The following is a 20,547-nucleotide window of genomic DNA, read 5'->3' as shown; positions in this document are numbered from 1 at the left end:
CTCCCAACCACTCCGCAGAGATTGAAACATTAATTATTAAGCTGTTATAATTATTGAGCTCTGGATAAAATGTGCCAACAAAAGTATATGCTTCATTAATTAAACTTCATTTAAAACAATTATTATATTTCTCTCCATTTTAGATTATTGGAACTATTCCTCAACAAAAGAAGTAAATAGCATTAGATGAAACTTTTGTTCTAATATCTTAAATGTTCTTTAACAGTTGAGTTATATCATGGAGTAGATCTAAGAGGAATAAAATAACTTTTTGCAGATTCTATGCATTACAACAAAGGAGAGACAGTTTTGCCTTCTCAACAACCTTCTTGAATGCACTCTTGACCTCTTTGTTCCTCAGGCTGTAGACCGCAGGGTTCAGCATGGGTATGACCATGGTATAGAACACAGATGCGATTTTGTCTGTGTCCATGGAATGACTTGAACTTGGCTGTAAGTACATAATAATGACAGTCCCATAAAATATGGAAACTGTAACAAGGTGTGAAGTACAGGTAGATAAAGCCTTCTGGTATCCCTGTCTTGAGCGCATATTCCAAATGGTATTAAGTATGAACAGGTAGGAAATCAAGATAACAAAAAGTGCAACCAGGATATTAAAGCTTGAAATAAAAATAAGAATCAGTTCACTGGTATGCTTATCAGAACAAGTCAGAGTCATGACTGCTGGAACATCGCAGAAAAAGTGATGGACCACATTGGACTCACAGAAAGAGAGGCTGAAGGTGTCCCCAATGTGGATGGAGGCATTCAGGAACCCACAGAAATAGGAACCTATGGCCAGATGTGCACACAAACCTGTTGTCATGGTGTTGGTGTAATGCAGGGGTTTGCATACTGCTGCATAGCGGTCATAGGCCATTGAGGCCAAGAGGTAATTTTCTACAGTGGCAAAGGTTGCAAAAAAGAACATCTGAGCAGCGCATGCATTGTAGGAGATGACTTTGTGTCCTAGAAGAAATCCAGCCATGACTGTAGGAGTGACAGCTGATGAGTAACACAAATCCACCAGAGACAGGTTACTGAGGAAAAAGTACATGGGAGTGTGCAGACAAGAGTCTAGCAGTATCAACATGATCATCCCCAGGTTCCCAATTAGAGTGATGTGGTAAATGAGGGTGAACATGATAAAGAGAGGGACCTGTAGTTCTGGAGAACTGGTTAGTCCTAACAGGACGAATTCAGTCACTTCTGTATTGTTCTCCATGGATATGATTTGAGAATCACAAGATATCTGTAGCAAAAGGAAGAGAACAGAGGGATGAACAAAGAAGAACTGTAGAGAAATAATACATAGCATTATTTTATTACAGCAATAATTTGTTTTTTAATATCCTACATTTCTACAGCATGAGAAGGAAAATGCAATTTAGTGGATAACATCTATACAGGAATAGGCTTTTGTACAGAAATATTTTTCAATCATTTTCCCAACTTTTTAATTTTATATATGAGTGTACCCAGTCAAAAGAAAAAGTAAGGAACTGTTCAAGGTCACATGTCTGAAGTGGATTTATTGCCCAAATTAGAGTCTTTGATTCTACTAATAGCTTACACTTCTATAGTGCTCATTTATATTCATTTGATACTCTCATTATTGCAATTAAATTAATTAGTTTTTATGCCCATTCATATACGAGGTAACTTGGCACCCAAAGTATTAAGTAATTTATTCAGGTATACATAATTATTAACAGAGCATGCTTTAGACCCAGTCAGAATGGTTCCCAAACTAAATGCCATTAGTAAATTTAAATTGATTTAAAGTTTATTTAATTTATATTGTTAATGATTGAATGCATTCACCAAGTTTAATGTTTTGGGTTGCAGAGTAGACTAGTTCACAAGTGTATGTATATAATGATGCAGTGAGATAAATGCAGAATGAGAGATAAATACAACCAACAAAAGCAACTCTAAAGAGAAGGTACAGAACTAGGTATAAAATATTGGGCTCACCTTCATCTCAAAGAAGTTAAATACACATTCTTTTCAAATGCACATGGAACATTTTCAAAGATAGACCACATGATAGGACACAAAACGAGCCTCAACAAATTCAAGAAAATTGAAATCATACCAAGCGTTTTCTCTGACCACAGGGGACTGAAATTAGAAACCAACCCCACAGGAAAAAACCCAAAACACCCAAAAGCATGGAGACTGAATGGTATGCTATTAAACAACGAATGGGTCAAGATTGAAATTAGGGAAGAAATCAAAAAAGTTTCTGGAAACAAATGAAAATGAAGTCACAACAACCCAAAACTTATGGGACACAGCGAAGGTAGTCCTGAGAGGGAAGTTCATAGAAATACAGGCTTACCTAAAGAAGATAGAAACATTTCAAACAAACAACCTAACCCTATGCCTGCAAGAACTCGAGGAACAACAACAAAGACAGCCCAGAGCAAGTAGAAGGAAGGAAATAACCAAGATCAGAGCAGAATTAAATGACATAGAGACTAAAAGCACAATTCTAAGGATCAATGAATGCAGGAGTTGGTTTTTTTTAAAAGATAAACAAAATAGACAAGCCTTTAAGTAGGCTCATTAAGAAAAGAAGAGAAAGGACACAAACACAATCAGAAATGAAAGAGGAGAGATTACAACTGGTAACACAGAAATAGAAGGGACTGTCAGGAATTACTTTGAAGAAGCGTATGCCAAGAAATTTGAAAACCTAGGTGAAATGGACAAATTTCTAGAAAAATATAATCTCCCAAAACTCCATGAAGAAGTAGAAAGCCTGAACAGACCAATAACAGCAGATGAGATTGAAGCAGTAATAAAAAAACTCCCATTACAAAGAAGACCTGGCCAGATGGATTCACAGGAGAATTTTACAAAGCATATAAGGAAGAGCTAACCTCTATTCTTCACAGACTATTCCAAAAAATTGAAAATGATGGGAAACTCCAGAACTCTTTTTTTAAAATCTTTTTTTATTTATGTATCTTTAGAGGGGAAGGAGAGAGGGAGAGAAACATCAATGTATGGTTGCCTTTTGTGCATCCCCTGCTGGGAGTTGGCCTGCAGGGAACCAGCCTGCAACCCAGGCATGTGCCCTGACTGGGAATCAAACCGCGATCCTCTGGTTCACAGGCCTGTGCTCAATCCACTGAGCTACACCAGCCAGGTCCAGAACTCTTTTTTATGAAGCCAGCATCATCCTAATTCCAAAACCAGATAGAAACACACAATGAAAGGAAACTTCAGGCCAATATCGCTGATGAACATAGATGCTAAAGTCCTCAACAAAATATTGGCAAATCACATCCAACAATACATCAAAAAGATCATACACCACGACCAAGTGGGATTCAACCCAGGGATGCAAGGATGGTTCAATATACGCAAATCAGTAAATGTAATACACTACATAAACAAAAGCAAAGACAAAAACTACATGGTCATATCAATAGTTGTGGGAAAAGCTTTTGATAAGGTACAACACCCATTTATGATAAAGGTACTCAGCAAACTGGGAATAGAGGGAGCATTCCTCAATATAATAAAGGCCATATATGAAAGACCTACAGCCAACATCATACTCAATGGACAAATACTAAAAGCTTTTCCACTAAGATCACAAACAGGACAAGGTTGTCCACTTTCACCACTTCTATTTAATATAGTATTGGAAGTTTTAGTCTCAGCGATCACGCAGGAAAAGGAAATAAAAGGCATTCAAATCATAAAGGAGGAAACAAAACTGTCATTGTTTGCAGATGACATGATAGTGTACATGGAAAATCCTATAGCCTCTACCCCAAAACTGCTCAAACTAATAAATGAATTTGGCAAAACAGCAGGATACAATGTCAATATTCAGAAATCAAAGGCATTTTTGTATACTAACAATGAAGCAGCAGAAGCAGAAATCAAGAAAAAAAATCTCATTCAATATAGCAAAAACAAAAATAAAATACCTAGGAATAAACCTAACCAAGGAGGTAAAAGACCTGTACTCAGAAAACTACACAACACTGAAGAAAGAAATCAAGGAAGACACAAACAAATGGAAACATATACCATGTTCATGGATTGGAAGAATTAACATCATCAAAATGTCCATACTACCCTAAGCAATTTACAGATTCATGCAATACCCATTAAAGTACCAATGGCGTATTTCACATAGAACAAACACTTGAAAAATTTATATGGAACCATAAGGGACCCTGAATAGCAGCTGCAATGTTGAGAAAGAAGAACAAAGTAGGAGGGATCACAATACCTGATATCAAACTGTATTACAAGGCCACTGTAATCAAAACAGGCTGGTACTGGCATAAAGACAGGCACATAGACCAATAGAACAGAACAGAGAACCCAGAAATAAACCCAACTCTCTATAGTCAATTAATATTCGACAAAGGGGGCAGTAACATAAAATGGAGTAAAGATAGCCTCTTCAACAAATGATGTTGGGAGAACTGGACAGCTACATGAAAAAAAGTGAAACTCGAGCACCAACTTACACCATACACCAAAATAAATTCAAGTTGGATAAAAGACTTAAATATAAGCCGTGACACCATTAAAGTCCTAGAGTAGAACATTAGCAGGAAAATCTGAGATATTTCACGCAGCAACATTTTTACTGATAATGTCCCTTAGAGCAAGAAATATAAAGGAAAGAATAAACAAATGGGATCTCATCAAAATAAAAAGCTTCTGTGCAGCTAAAGAAAACAGCATTAAAATGAAAAGACAACCAACTGTATGGGAAAACATATTTGCCAATGATACCTCAGACAAAGGTTTAATCTCCAAAATATACAAAGAACTCACAGGACTTTACTCTAAGAAGACAAGTAACCCAATTAAAAAATGGGGAAAGGACTTGAACAGGCACTTCTCCAAGGAGGACATACAGAGGATTCGGAGACACATGAAGAGATGCTCAATATTGCTAGCTATCAGAGAGATGCAAATTAAAACCACAATGAGATACCACTTTACACTGGTGAGAATGGCTATCAATGGCTAACAAAGCAATAAAGAACAAATGTTGGAGAGGGTGTGGGAAAAAGGGGACTCTGGTCCACTGTTGGTAGGATTGCAGACTGGTACAACCATTATGGAAAACAGTATGAAATTTTCTCAGAAAATTAAAATTGGACTTGCCTTTTGACCCAGCAATTCCACTGCTAGGATTGTATCCTAAGAACCCTAAAGCACCAATCCCAAAGAACCTATGCACCCCAAAGTTCATAGCAACACAATTTACAATAGCCAAGAGTTGGAAGCAACCTAGGTGCCCATCAGTAAATGACTGGATCAAAAAACTATGGTACATATACACAATGGAATTCTACGCCACAGAAAGAAGGAAGGAGCTCCTACCTTTTGCAACAACATGGGTGGAACTAGAAAGCATTATGCTGAATGAAATAAGCCAGGTGTTGAAGGATAAATACCATATGATCTCACCTTTAAGAGAAATCTAAACAAGAAAACAAACAAGCAGGCAAAATATAACCAAAGACACTGAAATAGAGAACAGGCTGACAGTGACCAGGGGGAAGAGGGGAGGGAATTTCAGGGGAAATGGAGGAGGAATTTAGAGGAACCTATATAAAAGATACATGGACAACAACTGAGAAGGGTGGAAATGGGAGGGAGGGAGGTGGGATGGGAGTAATAGATAGTAAACTGTACTTGAAAAATAATTAAATAAATAAAAAAGAAAAAATATTGGGGTCAGGGGTGATATGCATATACTTTCACCTATAAGCCATACCATTTATCTGGAAGACATTGGTCCTAAATGAAGTTTCTCGAGCTTCATTTTATGCATCAGTAAAATGAAGGTGATATTGGAACCTGTGTCAAAATTATTGTGAGAATTAAATGAAATAATCATGGCAAACAGTTCACACAATGGGAATGTTCAGTGCGTCCCTTATTTGTGCCATCTTTAGAATGAAAAAATGGTGTCTGTTGGTTTAGGAAAGATTAAGTAGCAACATGGGAGTTTCAAGGTGTGGATGGGTTTTGGAGTCTGGTAGCTTTAGTCTTTGATTTGCACTTTTTTACACAATGGATCCACTCAGGGTTTTGTTGGTTTGTTTGTTTGTTTGTTTCTTCCAGTATGTCTCACTCTGTCCTGCCTCTTCCATATCAGTAACTTTGTCAAGCATTTGTTGTGAGAACTCAGGGATCTTCAAGACCATTTTTTGCTTAATTTTTTTTTCCATTTGATCTACAGTTTAGCTTGTGTTGAAAGACTCCTATTGTATCTTAGACTCATTTTTACTCATTACTGTCAACACTTAGCAAGGTCACAAAGACTGAGGGTTGAGAATTTATGTCTACAGCATCGACTCTAATGCTGCAGATTATTCATGAATAAGCACAGTGTTTCAAATCTTTATATATATAATTGTAATTTTTGGAAGGACATCCATTTTCCGATAAACTACTGTTTTCTACCATCTTCCTCTTGGCCCCTGCGCACATTATTTTACTTGTCTGAAATTTGCAATATTTATGTTTGTAAGTACATCACTCAAATAATAGTATAAGCTATAGTTCTTTACTTAGCATTTGCTAGATTTTATTATGACTGGTATGTTCTTATTGGACCCACATGGATAATCGAGTATAAAATCTTTAACTTAACTACATTTATGCAGTACCTTTTACCACACAGAGAACATATTCACAAGTTCCAGGGATTAGAATGTGAGCATCATTGAACATAATTATTCAGACTGCCACAATGGAAATAAAAGAATATATAATAAGTAAATTATCTATAGAGTTAGATTGTTGACGATGAGGCATCTTCACAGATCACAAGGTGGACTTCCTAATTGTGTATATTAATCAACAGAAGAGCAGAAAGAAGTATTAACTTGTCCAAGGACACATAACTGGAATAAATCTCTTCCCAAATCAGATATCCAGGTGTTAGTAGCAGTAACACAGTATTTACATACTACTTTATATTATAGATTGTTAGGCAGAAATCAGACAAGACAGACAGATGATCATATAGGCAGAGAGACAGATGAATGAATGATAGATGAAGAGATAGATAACAGATTAGACAGAAAAGTAGAAAGAAAGAGTATACATATCCACATACATATGCATAAGGCTTATTTACAATTAAGAAAGTGGAGGATTTGAGAGATTATGTGCCTTACTAAAATTCCACCTACTGTGACCTTATTCAAGATTCAAACCCTTCTCCAATGAATTCTATGACTTGAGCCTTTTACCACCCCACTTTTAGGTTTTCTAAATGTGCAAGTAATGAAAAGGGCCTATTAAGGGGAAATAATAGTGAAAATGGAGTAAGAATATGTGGGATATAAAACCAAAAACAACAAATGAATAAAAAATATAAACATAAACACAGACAACAGTATGATGGTAAACAGAGGAGAAGTGGGTTGGGGGAGTAGTGAAGGGTAAAGGGGGTACATTATATCGTGATGGGAGATTTGACTTTGGGTGGTGAACACACAATGAGATATACAGATGATGTATCATATAATCGTATACTTGAAACCCATATCATTTTATTAACCAATTTAAGCCCAATACATTTAATTTTAAAATGTGCAAAAAATAAAGTTATTACCTTCAATAAAATGCAAAATAGAAGAATCTTGCCATTTTCATGATGACCCTTCTGGAGGTTAAAGACAAGTTGTTTCATCATCTAAATTAGCTATCCTTCACTGACAGCCACATATATGGTGAACTGGATGCGTTGACGATCTACTCAATCAGAGTATTATCTATTCTAGGTTTCTGCTCATCCTCTGAAGGAAAGCAACATGGCATTTCATAAATATTACTGCATATCTGCTGAATAAAATGTACTTACATTTGAATGCTACATATTGAATATAGAAGCTTACCATGTTCCTTGAGAGAAGAAAAAGGCAATCTTGAAATGTGAGTTTGAAATTAGAAATTCATCCCTGGAAGAATGTACAAATAATTTTGGAGACACTGTCTCTTGTGGACCAATTAAAACTTTCCAACATCCCTGAAACATGAAGAGATGGTGAACAGGTCATGAACATGGAGCTAGGAAGCCTTGTTTTAAGTCTTTCATCTACCATGGATTTCTTTCTGCATACTTGAACAAGTTATTTACCTTCTGCTGAACTAAGTCTTCTTATTTGTAATATAGACATAATAAGATGATCTCTCCCATATAATTTCAGTGTTGTGTCTGTGAATAGCAAATGAAGATGGGTTTATAAAAGCACTTAGTAGGGGGTTATTCTTTCAGAATGAATAAATATTTATCATAAGGTATTTTAATTTACTGTCTTTAAAGAATTACTGCAAATAGTTGGAAGAAAGGCCAGTGAGTAAACTGAAAAAGGATTAACATTCATTTGAATATGTGGTGACCAATCTGGCTCTGCTCAGAATCCAGTCTCTTTTAAATAATCTTGTGAAGAGTCATATTAAGATTTCAGAGGGGGAATCAGGAGAAAATTGTACAGGCATGCTACTCTTGAGGCAACAAGTCCCCTGTGAGAACCATTAGTTCTTACTTACCTAAGGAAAAAGCAATTAAACTGCACACAGGGACATAGTTTGATATGTTGAGTTTGGTATGTTGAATAGCACAAAGACGTGTTTTCAGCAATTCATGTCGTTCCCCTCACCCACCCCATTTTTATTAAGGTGTTCAACGGGGGACCCAAAAACCTGGAATTTATTTATAAAAAATTGTGGATTTATTTTTACTTGTTCAAACTTAAGTGACCTTCAAAGTGCTCTCCATTTGATGCAATACACCCATTGAGACATTTTTACCACTGCTCAAAACAGTTTTTGAACTCATTAATTTGGATGCCTTTTTTAGTACTTCTGCCATTTTTTGTTTCACCTTGTCCAAAACATTCCCCTTCAAGAATTTTTTCATCTGAGGAAACAAAAAAGTGTCACTTGGGGTGAGATTGGAGATTGGTTAAATAGGGGTGGTGGAGCCATGGGGGTGATGCCATTTTGGGTCAAAAACTGCTGAATACCCAGCAGGGTGTGGGCAGGTGCACTCATAAATCATTCATCATAAAATGGGCAAATACATTGAAATAGTCAAAAAAATTTCACTGAATCCAGATGTAGCCTCTCACAATGCCAGCTGGTACACAGATACAGATAGTTTTCTCTCACCTGGGGGGGGAACCTGTACTGTAAAGGGCCCACCCCCCAGAAGATAGTTCTGGTGTTTTGAAATCTCTCCTCATAATGTACATAGATGAGCAGCATATGTAATTTATTTAATTTATGGCAATTATTAATATTTGGAAAATATTGCTAAAATTTTCTTTTCAGAGACAAAACATTTTCTTTTTTTTCTCCTTATGCTTTTACATGGTCTAGCCAAATACTAAATGACCAGAACTGTTTGGAGGTTTATAAATAACATCTTTATTTTCCTTTCTTCATTTGCAGTGAATACACAGATTAACATAGGAGTTAGAAGGATGGAGATTAAATTAGTTTTAATACTGACAAGTTAACTAAAAAGTTTGATTCAGATATTAGACAGATAGGCTTCTTTCTGTCATAAATTATTGCCCTGTAACATAGGTTGTTGGTGCCCTATTTACAAACCTATGTCAATCATTTTCTCTGGGTAGGCAAATACTTATGAAAAAAAAAGAGTTGCGTAAATGGAATTCTATGCCGCAGAAAGGAAGAAGGAACTACTACCCTTTTGCAACATCATGGATGGAACTGGAAAGCATTATGCTGAGCGAAATAAGCCAGGCGGTGAAAGACAAATATCATATGATCTCACTGTTAACAGGATTCTAAACAAACCAAACATGCAAGCAAAATACGACCAATGACACTCAAATATGGAACAGGCTGACAGGGTCCAGAGGGGAGAGGGGAGAGAATTATAGGGGAAAAGGGAATGGACTCACATGAACAAGTATAAAGGACACATGGACAATAACTAAGGGTGGGGATGTGGAAGGGGGAGGGAGGCGGGGAACATGGGGCGGGGGGTGGGCAGGGTTGGGAATATAAGACAGAAACCTGTACGTGAACAAGAATTAAATAAAAATTATATTAAAAAAAAAGAAAAAAAAGAGTTGCAACTCTTGGAATGAGCATTTATTTTTTGTAAGAATATTTTTAATCAATGGACAGACAAGGCAATTTCTCAAGTGGAAGTCATCAGTAAATGACAGATAGCAGTAGAGTAATATATACACAAATTCCTCAACTGTCAGGTAGCATAAGTCTCAGGTATGTATTTACAGTGCTCCCATGATTCTTGGTATAATTAAACTCAGTTGTCCACATATTTAACATACTCACTAATGAAACCCTGAATTGACTTCCTTCCATCCATGACCCTCTTTTTTACTACTCTGTTAGTGCTTTCTGCTATTAATTTCCAAATAAACTACTTGAAATGAAATCCTTGACTCAGGGTCTGCTTATGGAAAACCTAAAATTGTATAGGTCTCTCCTTTAACAGGCAGGTGCTATCTCATCATTCATACTATATAAAGAGAGCAGATGGAAGATAAGAAGGCATCCTGCTGCAGATGAGCAAGACAAAAAAAGGAACAAAATATGCTATTTCTTATCTCAAATTCCCCAATCTGATAAATTCCATCTCTTCCCTATTGCAGAAACACTTTCACTGTACTTCTGAACCTGTGGATAGAATAACTTTTGGCTTTTATATGTCTCATAATATTTAATTTTGCCATCACACTCAAATGGTAGTTTATCTGGATAAAAAAATCTGGATTCATATTTCTTTTTAAAATTCTTTTTATTGTATTTTTCCATTACCATTTAAACCCCTCTTCTCTCCTTCTTCTCTGCAATCACCACACTGTAGCCCATGTCCACAAGTCCTTTTTTCTTTTTGCATTATCACTCCACCCCCTTATCTCTCCACCCTTTTGCTGTCATTCTGCTCTCTGTCTATGAGTCTCTCATTATTTTGCTTGTTAGTTCAATTTGTTCATTAGATTCCACATATAAATGAAATAATATGGTATTTGTCTTTCTCTGACTGGCTTATTTCACTCAGCATAATGTTCTCCAGGTCCATCCATGCTGTTGTAAAGGGTAAAATTTTCTTCTTATTTACAGCCAAGTAGTATTCCATTGTGAAAATATCCCATAGTTGTTTTATCCACTCATCTATTGATGGACACTTGGGCTGCTTCCATATCTTGGGAACTGCAAATAATGCTACAATGAACATAGGGGTGCTTATGTTGTTTTGAATTAGTCTTTTGGGTTTCTTTGAATATATTCCCAGAAGTGGGAATGCTGGGTTCAAAGCATTTTTAGTTTTTGAGGTATCTCTATATGCTTTCCATGGTGATTGCACCAGCCTGCATTACCTTCAACATTCCAAAAGGATACCCTTTCCTCCACATCCTTACCAGCACTTCTTTGTCAATTTATTGATGATAGCCATTCTGACAGGTGTTAGGTGATATTTCATTATATTATGGTTTTAATTTGCATTTATCTGATGATTAGTGATGTTGAGTATTTTATGTCTACTGGCCATCTGTATGTTCTCTTTGGAGAGGTGTCTATTCAGATTCTTTGTTCATTTTTTAATTAGATTGTCTGTGTTTTTGGTGCTGAGTTTTGTGAATTCATTATAAATTTTGAATATTAACCCCTTCTCAGGTGTTTTGGCAAATATAATCTCCCACTCCATGGCTTGTCTTTTTATTGTTGATGATTTCCTTTGTTGTGCAAAAAATGTTTTCTATGATGAAGTCCCAGTTGTTTAATTTTTTTCTTTTGTTTCCCTTGCCTGGAGAGATATACTTGCTAAAATATTGCTGTGAGCAATGTTGGAGATTTTACTGCTTGTTTTCATCTAGGATTTTAATGCTTTTTGATATAATATTTGTTTATAATCCATTTTGAATTTATTCTTTGTGTGGTGTAAGAAGGGGGTCTAGTTTCATTTTTCTCCATGTATCTGTACAATTTTCCCAACACCATGTATTGAATAAACTGTCTTTAGCCCATTGCATGTGCTTGCTTCCACTATTGAGTATTAATTTGACTATAAAAGTGTGAATTTATTTCTGGACTTTCTGTTATGTTCCATTGATATACGTGTCTGTTTTATGTTTCTAGCATGCAGTTTTGATTACTATAGCCTTATAATATTGTTTATTAGATAAGAACAATTCCTCCAACTTTGTTCTTCTTCCTCAGTATTGTGGATGCTTTATGAGGCCTTTTGTTTTCATATACATTTTTGAAATATTCATTATAATTTTGTGAAATATGACATTGGGAGTAGTGATAAGAGTTTCATTGAATCTATACATCACTTAGGGTAGCATGGACATTTCATTTTTTTGTATAAAATATTTGCTAAAGTTAATAACTTTTAAAATTAAGTAAAGAGAGGTTTAAAAATTGTTGATTTGAGTTTTTAATATTCTTCACTTACAAGGTACATTTCCTTTTATGATTTGAAATGATTCTTGTTACATTTTAGAAGAAAAACAACTCTTTATGAAAACAGATACAAAAAGTAATTTCAATGTTGGGACTTTCTATTTAATTTAATTGTGATGTGTGATGACTATACATTCATATTATGTAAACCTGAATACAATTATGTTTTTTTTCTTATCATTTGGATCAGTGTGTTCCAATAGAACTTCCTGTCATGATGAAAATATGTTTTAACTTCCATTCCACATAGTACCTGACAGCAACATGTGGCTCTTAAGCCATTCAAATGTGACTATTGTGAATAAGAAACTACATGGTTTTTGTTTTTATTGTTGTTCAATTACAGATGTCCCAATTTTTCTCCTGTTGCTCTCCTCTGCCCCACCCAGCCCTTCTGTCTCACAGTCAATCCCCACCCTGTTGTCCATGTCCATGGGTCAGTCCTTTATACATGTTCCTTGACTTGGGCCTTACCCTTCCTTCCCCCATTACCCCTTCCCTCTCCCCTCTGGTTACTGTTTGTTCTTTATTTCCAAGTCTCTGATTCTGTTTCGCTGTTTTTTGTTTTGTTTTGTTTTGTCGATTAAGTTGTACAAGTGAGATCATATGGTATTTGTCTTTCACTGAGTGGCTTATTTCACTTAGCATAATACTCTCCAGTTCCATCCATGTCGTCACAAATGGTAGGAGCTCCATCTTTCCTTCTGCTGTATAGCATTCCATTGTGTAATTGTACCACAGTTTTTACAGATGGGCATTAGGCTTTTTCCAGTACTCGGCTATTGTATAAATAGCAATATTTATTGCTACAAATATTGAGGTGCGTAGATTCCTTTGAGTTTGTATTTCAGGATTCAGAGCCATGGAATCACTGGGTCAAAAGGCAAATCCTTTTTAAGTTTTTTGAGGAAAATGTATACTGTTTTCCACAGTGGCTGCACCAGTCTGCATTCCCACTGACAGTGTACTAGGGTTCCCTTTTCTCCACAACCTTGCCAGCACTTGTTTTATGTCGATTTGTTTCTTATAGCCACTCTGACCAGTGTGTAGTGGTATCTCATTGTGGTTTTAATTTGCATCTCTTTGATGGCTAGTGATGTTGAGCATTTTTTCATGTGACTTTGGGCCCTCTGTATGCCCTCCTTAGAAAAGTGTCTATTCAGGTCCTTTGCCCAATTTAAATTGGATTGTTTGTCTCCTTAGTGTAGAGTCATGTGAGTTCTTTATATATTTTGGAGATCAAGCCCTTGTCTGAGGTAGCATTGGCAAATACATTTTCCCACATGATTAGTTCTCTTTTCATTTTTCTGATATTTTCTTTAGCTGTGAATAAGTTTTTTATTTAGATGAAGTCCCATTTGTTTATTCTTTCCTTTTTATCTTTTGCCCTAGGGGACACATCAGTGAAAATATTGCTGCGTGGTATACGTGAAATTTTCCTGCCTATGTTCTTCTCTAGGACGTTTATGGTGTCACAACTTATATTTAACTCTTTTATCCATCTTGACTTTATTTTGGTGTATGCTATAAGTTGGTGGTCTACTTTTTTTTTTTTGCATGTATCTGTCCTGATCTCCCAACATCATTTGTACACCATTTTGTGCAAGTGCCCCCTTTGTCAAATATTAATTAACCATAGAGACATGGATTTATTTCTGAGTTCTCGATTCTGTTCATTTGATCTGTGTCTGCATTTATGATAGTACCAGACTATTCTGATTAAAGTGGCCTTGTAATGTAGTTTGATTTCAGATACTGTGATTCCTCCTATTTTGTTGTTCTTTCTCAAAATTGATGCAGCTCTTTGGGATAGTTTACGGTTTCATATAAATTTTTAAAATATTTGTTCTATATCTGTGAAATATGTAATTGGTGTTTTAATAGGGGTTGGGTTATGCTTTGAATAGTATGGGCATTTTAATGATGTTCAGTCTTCCAGTTCATGAATATGGTATGTGCTTCCATTTATTTGTGCCTTCCTTAATTTCTTTCTTCATTGTTGTGCAGTTTTCTGAGTACAGGTCTTTTACCTCTTTGGTTAAGTTTATTCCTAAGCACTTTATTTTTCTTGTTGCTATAGTAAATGTTTCTTTTCCTGATATTTCATTGTTGGTGTACCAAAAATGCCTTCAATTTCTGAATATTGACTTTGTATTTTACTGTTTTTTCAAACTCACTTATTAGGTTGAGTAGTTTTTTGGTGGAGTCTATAGGGTTTTCTGTGCATGCTATCATGTCATCTGTCAATAGTAACAGCTTTACTTTCTCCTTTCCAGTTTGAATGCCTTTTATTTTTTTTCTTGTCTGATTGTTGTGGCTAGAACTTCCAATATTATGTTGAGTAGAAGTAGTAAAAGTGGACATCCTTGTCTTGTTTCTGATCATACGGGAAAGCTTAATTTTTGCCCATTGAGTATGATATTAGTTGTAGGTTTCTCATATATGGCCTTTATCATGTTGAGGTATGGGTAGATGGACATTTTAATGATGTTAATTCTTCCTATCAATGAACACAGTATGTGCTTCCACTTATTTGTATCTTCTTCATTTTCTTTTATCAGTGCCTTATAATTTTTTGATTACAGGTCACTCACATGCTAGAATTACAGGGCATTCTTGCAAAAGCAGTTACACATAAAAACAGTCAAATGGTACCCAGGGGCACTGGATAGGAGAAGGAGCTGACCACAAAGAACCTTGTGCTTTTGCATACAAGATGGAAATGTTCTATTATCTTGATTCTGGTAGTAATTATATAACCATACAGATTTGAGCAAGTTTATAGAAGTATACACACACACAAAATGTGTGGATCTTACTGTTTGTAAATTGTGCATTTAGACAATTAAAAAAGAAAAAAAAAGTAAGTAATACCAAAACATGATGCACACTTGCTATGCAGTCAGATCCCCATAGGCAGTTTAATTGGTTCTTCCCTAAGAAGATGGGATGAGGAACTGTGGATGTTCTCATGGGGCACATTCCCTGAGAGCTCCATAGCTCTATAATTTACTCCTGGCTCCCTTTCACTGTCCTCTGAAATACCAACAACACTCCACATGATTTTATTTTAGAGGGAATGAACTACATGCTGGATTCTTTGATCACCATACATTAATATGAATGATAATAGTCGACATTGAACATAGCCTTTGTGTCTACGGAAAGGAAACCTGCTGCCATGGCCAAGAAAATCGCCTGAAGGTGAAATTATATATTGAGAGAGTTTAAAAGTGTACACATTTCCTCAGTTGTTTTATACACTTTCATTTAATTGCTCTTTATAGCCACAATCCCATGAATTATGTAGGAGGAGTAATTTTATTATGTTTATTTTACAGATAAGGAGAAGGTAAGGGACTCCTGTAAGGTCACAGTAAGAATTCATGGTGGATTTGGGACTTGAGCCCGGGGTTGGGGGTCCTTGTTATTGTTCTTTTATTCTCTATCTTTCTCTGTCCCAGAGAACTTGGGACCTTTTGATCACTCCTAAAATATTGCTTTCTTATCCTTACTTATGCATTATTTTAAGGCTAAATTTCTGAATTCACACTTACTATTCAGGGATTGACTGTCCCTCCTCTTCAAGAAGCCAGGTAAGCAAACTTTTGCATACAGTATTAATGAAGGTATACACTATGAATTGTTAGAGCACAAAAACAAATGCTTTGAACTTTCAAAAAGTAGTGAGTTGAGGCTGGAGTATAAATGTCAACACTTTCATTAGTGAGGAATTTAATGATACTTATGAAATTTCCTACTGCTTCCCTGAAGAAGGTGAATTAAAAACAAAATAAATGATTGGATACGGTTGTAAAGTCATCTTGTGTGCTATTAATTTGTCTCCTACTGGAGGCTGAGCAAAAGCATAAGTGTGAAGTGACCATCAGTTAAACTACAAAGGAAACAAATGAATTAACAAGATTCAACTGTAGTTCAACCTTTTCCCCATGCTATCATTTTTATTATTGCCTGCACCTTTAAATATACTGAGAACAGGGTAGCTAACTGCACACAGAATTTGATTGGCTTGAAACTGGTTTTCAGCCTCGAGTCTTGAATCTTATTCATGCCAGTTGTATAACTGTAGAATATAACTTAACCTCTCACATTCTTAATTTTAATGGTAAAATAAAAATTATAATACTACCTGTTGTATACACACATTTGTATCTAAAGCTCTTAATGTTAGATCAAGATAATTTTGCAGTACATATTATTAATGAAATAATGCACATGGTATTTATACATTTTAATGTACATTTATACATTTTCACTGCAATTTTCTTTATACTGGTCACTGTTTTTCTTTATTTCTCACTGTTACAGGACATCTTATGATTCCCAAACAGCACTGATGGAGAACAGGACGGAAGTAACACACTTCATTCTCCTCGGACTAACCAATGCCCCAGAGCTGCAGGTCCCCCTCTTTATCATGTTCACTGTCATCTATCTCACAAGTGTGGTTGGGAACCTGGGGATGGTCGTGTTGATTCTTTTGGACTCTCGTCTGCACACTCCTATGTACTTTTTCCTTTGTAACCTGTCTCTGGTGGACTTTGCTTACTCCTCGGCTGTCACTCCCAAAGTCATGGCTGGGTTACTTATAGGCAGTAAGTTCATCTCCTACAATGCATGTGCTGCTCAGATGTTCTTTTTTGTAGGCTTTGCCACTGTGGAAAATTATCTCTTGGCATCCATGGCCTATGACCGCTGTGCAGCAGTATGTAAACCCCTACATTACACCACCACTATGACGTCAATTGTGTGTGCACGTCTGGTCATAGGCTCCTATGTGTGTGGATTTCTGAATGCTTCTTTCCATGTTGGGGACATATTCAGCCTTGTCTTTTGTAAGCCTAATATGGTTCATCACTTTTTCTGTGATGTTCCAGCTGTCATGGCTCTCTCTTGCTCAGATACACACATGAGTGAAGTGTTTCTTGTTTTTCTGTCAAGCTTTAATGTCTTCTTTGCTCTCCTGGTTATATTAATTTCCTACCTATTCATATTGGTCACCATCTTGAAGATGCAGTCAGCTCAGGGGCACCGCAAGGCTTTGTCTACTTGTGCATCTCACCTCACTACAGTTTCCATATTCTATGGAACAGTCATCTTTATGTACTTACAGCCCAGCTCCAATCATTCCATGGACACAGACAAGACGGCTTCTGTGTTCTATTCTATGGTCATCCCCATGCTGAACCCAGTGGTCTACAGCCTGAGGAACAAGGAGGTCAAGAGTGCATTCAAGAAGGTGGTTGAGAAGGCACATTTTTCTACAGGGTTGGGATTTTGACCTTGCAGTATGCACAATAACATTGTTTAATGTCTCTCAGACTTTTCCCATCAATAATGTACCTTATAAGCCTCATTGCCTTTAATTCCTGAGATGGCATCCTTATCTTTTCAAAAGTTTTTGTCTAGTAAACAAAACATATCCAGAAATATAATACCTGAATGGGGATGGTTAAGGGATAGCATTTGAAATTTTGGGACCTGTTTTTTCAAATGTTACTAGTATTTGATTTGTTTACTTGTTCCACTTACATTTTCTCTACCACATGCCAGTGCAAACATACATGTTAAACAGGGGCCCAGATGAGCTGATGAACAAAAGCACACATTTGTGCACTACGTGAGCCCTCACATTGGAGTAGGAAACTTGTCAGAGGTAAACAGAGTATTGCTAGTTTTTAGTTAAAATAACTTATTAAGTTAATGAAAATATTATACATAAATTTTGTCCAATCATAATTATTTCTTTTATTGAATAACTGCTCTAAGATTCTGAACAGGGGAAAAGAATCATGTACTTTTAAATAAAAGTATGTACTCTTTTGGCATGTTTTATTGAAAAACATATAAATATCATATCCTAAAAAGAATTAACGTTTCTGTCTTGACTGAGTCATTTTGTAGAATCATGTTCACATTACAGTTTACAAAAGAATAAAACAATCACACAATTTTTTTTAGCTTACCTCAGGGTTCTTTCTTCATTTTGTACATGCTATGAGTTTGAATAAATGTGTAATGAATTGAATCTATCATTATAATATCATGCAGAGTATTATCACTGCCCTAAAATTTCTCTATATTCCATCTAGTCACCACTTGCTCCCCAAACCCCTGGCAACTACTGACCTTTTTTCCGTGTCTATAGTTTTTCCTTTACCAAAATGTCATGTAGTTGGAAACATACAGTATGTAGGCTTTTAAGATTGATTTCTTTCATAGAGTAATATACATTTAAAGTTCCTGTGTGTGTTTTCATGGCTTGATAGATCATTTCTTTTTAGTACCAAATAATTGTACCACAGTTTATCCATTGATCCAATGAAGAACATCTTGGTTGCCTCCAGTTTGGGAGATGATGAAGAAAGGTGCTGTAAACATTCATGTTCAGAGTTTTGTGTGGATGTAAGTTTTCAGTTCATTTGGGTAAATACCAAGAAGGATGATTGCTGGGTTGTATGGTAAGACTATGGCTAGTTTTAAAAGAAACCTCCAACTGTCTTCCAGTGTGGTGGTTCCATTTTGCATTCCAAACAATAATGAATGAAAATTCCTTTTGCTGCACATCCTCACCAGTGTATGGTATTGCCAGTGTTCTGAATTTTGGACATTTAATAGGTATATAGTGATATCTCATTGTTGTTTTAATTTGCATTCCCCTGGTTAGGGGGAATATAATGTGGGTCAGCTTTTAAATTCTTGTTTGTGTTCTGTGTATGTTCTTGGTGAGATATGTGTTAAAGTCTTGGGCCTGTTCTATATCAAGTTGTTTGGTTTTTATTCTGATGTTTTAAGAGTTCTTTGTGTATTTAAGATGACAGTCCATTATCAGATGTGTCATTTGCAAATATTTTCTCCAAGTTTATGGCTTGTTTTTCCATTCACTTGACAGTGTTTTTCCACAGAGAACTTTTTAATATTAATGAAGTCTAACTTATTAGTTATTTCATTCATACATTGTGCCTTCAGTGTTATATCTACAAAGTCATCACCATACCAAAGATTATCTAGGTTTGTTTTCCTGAGTTTTATAGTTTTATAATTTACATTTAGGTCTATGATACATTTTAAGTTAGCTTTTATGAAGGATGTGAGGTTTGTGTCTAGAGATTTTTTTTTGTGCATGTGGACATCCAGTTGTTCTGGCATCATTTGTTCAAAAGAAGTGGTGCTAATTTATTGCCTTTGCTCCTCTGTCAAACTTGAGTTGACCATTCTTATATAGTTCTATTTTTGAGCTCTGTTCTATCCCACTGATCTATGTAGATATCCTTTCACCAAAAGTACATTGTCTTGATTATGTAGCTTTATAAGAAGTGTTGAAGTTTAGTAGTGCCAGGCTAGCACTTCTTTAATGTGATTTCTAGCTCTTTGGTTATATTGTCCATCTGTCCTTGCATGCTGTCTACTTTATCAGTTAAAGCACTTAGCATATTAATCATAGTTATTTTAAATTCCGGGTCTGAATAGTTCTAATATCCTAATGAAGTCTACTTCAGATGTCTCTTCAGATTGTATTTCTTCTTTTTGGTATGCCCTGTAATTATCTTTCTGAATAGGTAGATATGATGTACCAGGTAAAAGAAACTCCTGTAAATAGTCTTCAAGTATTGTGGTGTGTTGTGTGGGGGAGAGGAAACAGTATATAATCTTGCAATCAGGTCTCAGTGTTTTAGTGAGCCTGTGCTTCTGTATGGGGAATTTAACAAGTGTTTCTCCATTTTTCTCCTCCTGCTTTAGGTGGGAGAGGTGGTGGGAGCTGAGGAATAAGATAAATGGTTTGTAATATCTAGATAAAAGAATAGTGCTGCAATAAAAATATTTCACTATGAAATAGGTAATAATGTGGATGGACCTCAAGTGCTCAGTGAAAGATAGACTCAAAGAGTACTTATTCTAGGATTACAGTTAAGGACATTCTTACAAATGCAAAATTATTTGGAGAAAACTGTTCATTGGTTGTGAGTGGCAGTGGATGAGAGAAAAGTTTTAGCAAAGAAGATCATAGGAATTTGTTTGGGTAAGTGATAGTGGTTTCTTGAATAC

General features: G+C 35.8%; 2 protein-coding genes across 2 annotated transcripts; one reads left to right on the top strand and one right to left on the bottom strand.

Moving 5' to 3' along the window:
* Positions 1 to 280: 280 nt before the first annotated feature.
* LOC118982793 (olfactory receptor 5B3-like) lies at positions 281 to 1,231 on the bottom strand. Its single transcript, XM_037039967.1, has one exon. The coding sequence runs from the start codon at positions 1,226 to 1,228 to the stop codon at positions 281 to 283; it is 948 nt and encodes a 315-aa protein (XP_036895862.1). The 5' UTR covers positions 1,229 to 1,231.
* Positions 1,232 to 16,837: 15,606 nt separating this feature from the next.
* On the top strand, positions 16,838 to 17,782 carry LOC118982795 (olfactory receptor 5B2-like). The gene has a single exon (XM_037039969.1). The coding sequence runs from the start codon at positions 16,838 to 16,840 to the stop codon at positions 17,780 to 17,782; it is 945 nt and encodes a 314-aa protein (XP_036895864.1).
* Positions 17,783 to 20,547: the final 2,765 nt, after the last annotated feature.

This window comes from Sturnira hondurensis, unplaced genomic scaffold (genome assembly GCF_014824575.4).
Source record: "Sturnira hondurensis isolate 20B ecotype Veracruz unplaced genomic scaffold, ASM1482457v3 Scaffold0002101, whole genome shotgun sequence".
In the NCBI taxonomy this organism is placed as follows: domain Eukaryota; kingdom Metazoa; phylum Chordata; class Mammalia; order Chiroptera; family Phyllostomidae; genus Sturnira; species Sturnira hondurensis.
The sequence above is the reverse complement of the archived record's forward strand: the minus strand, read 5'-3'. Positions and strand labels throughout refer to the sequence as shown.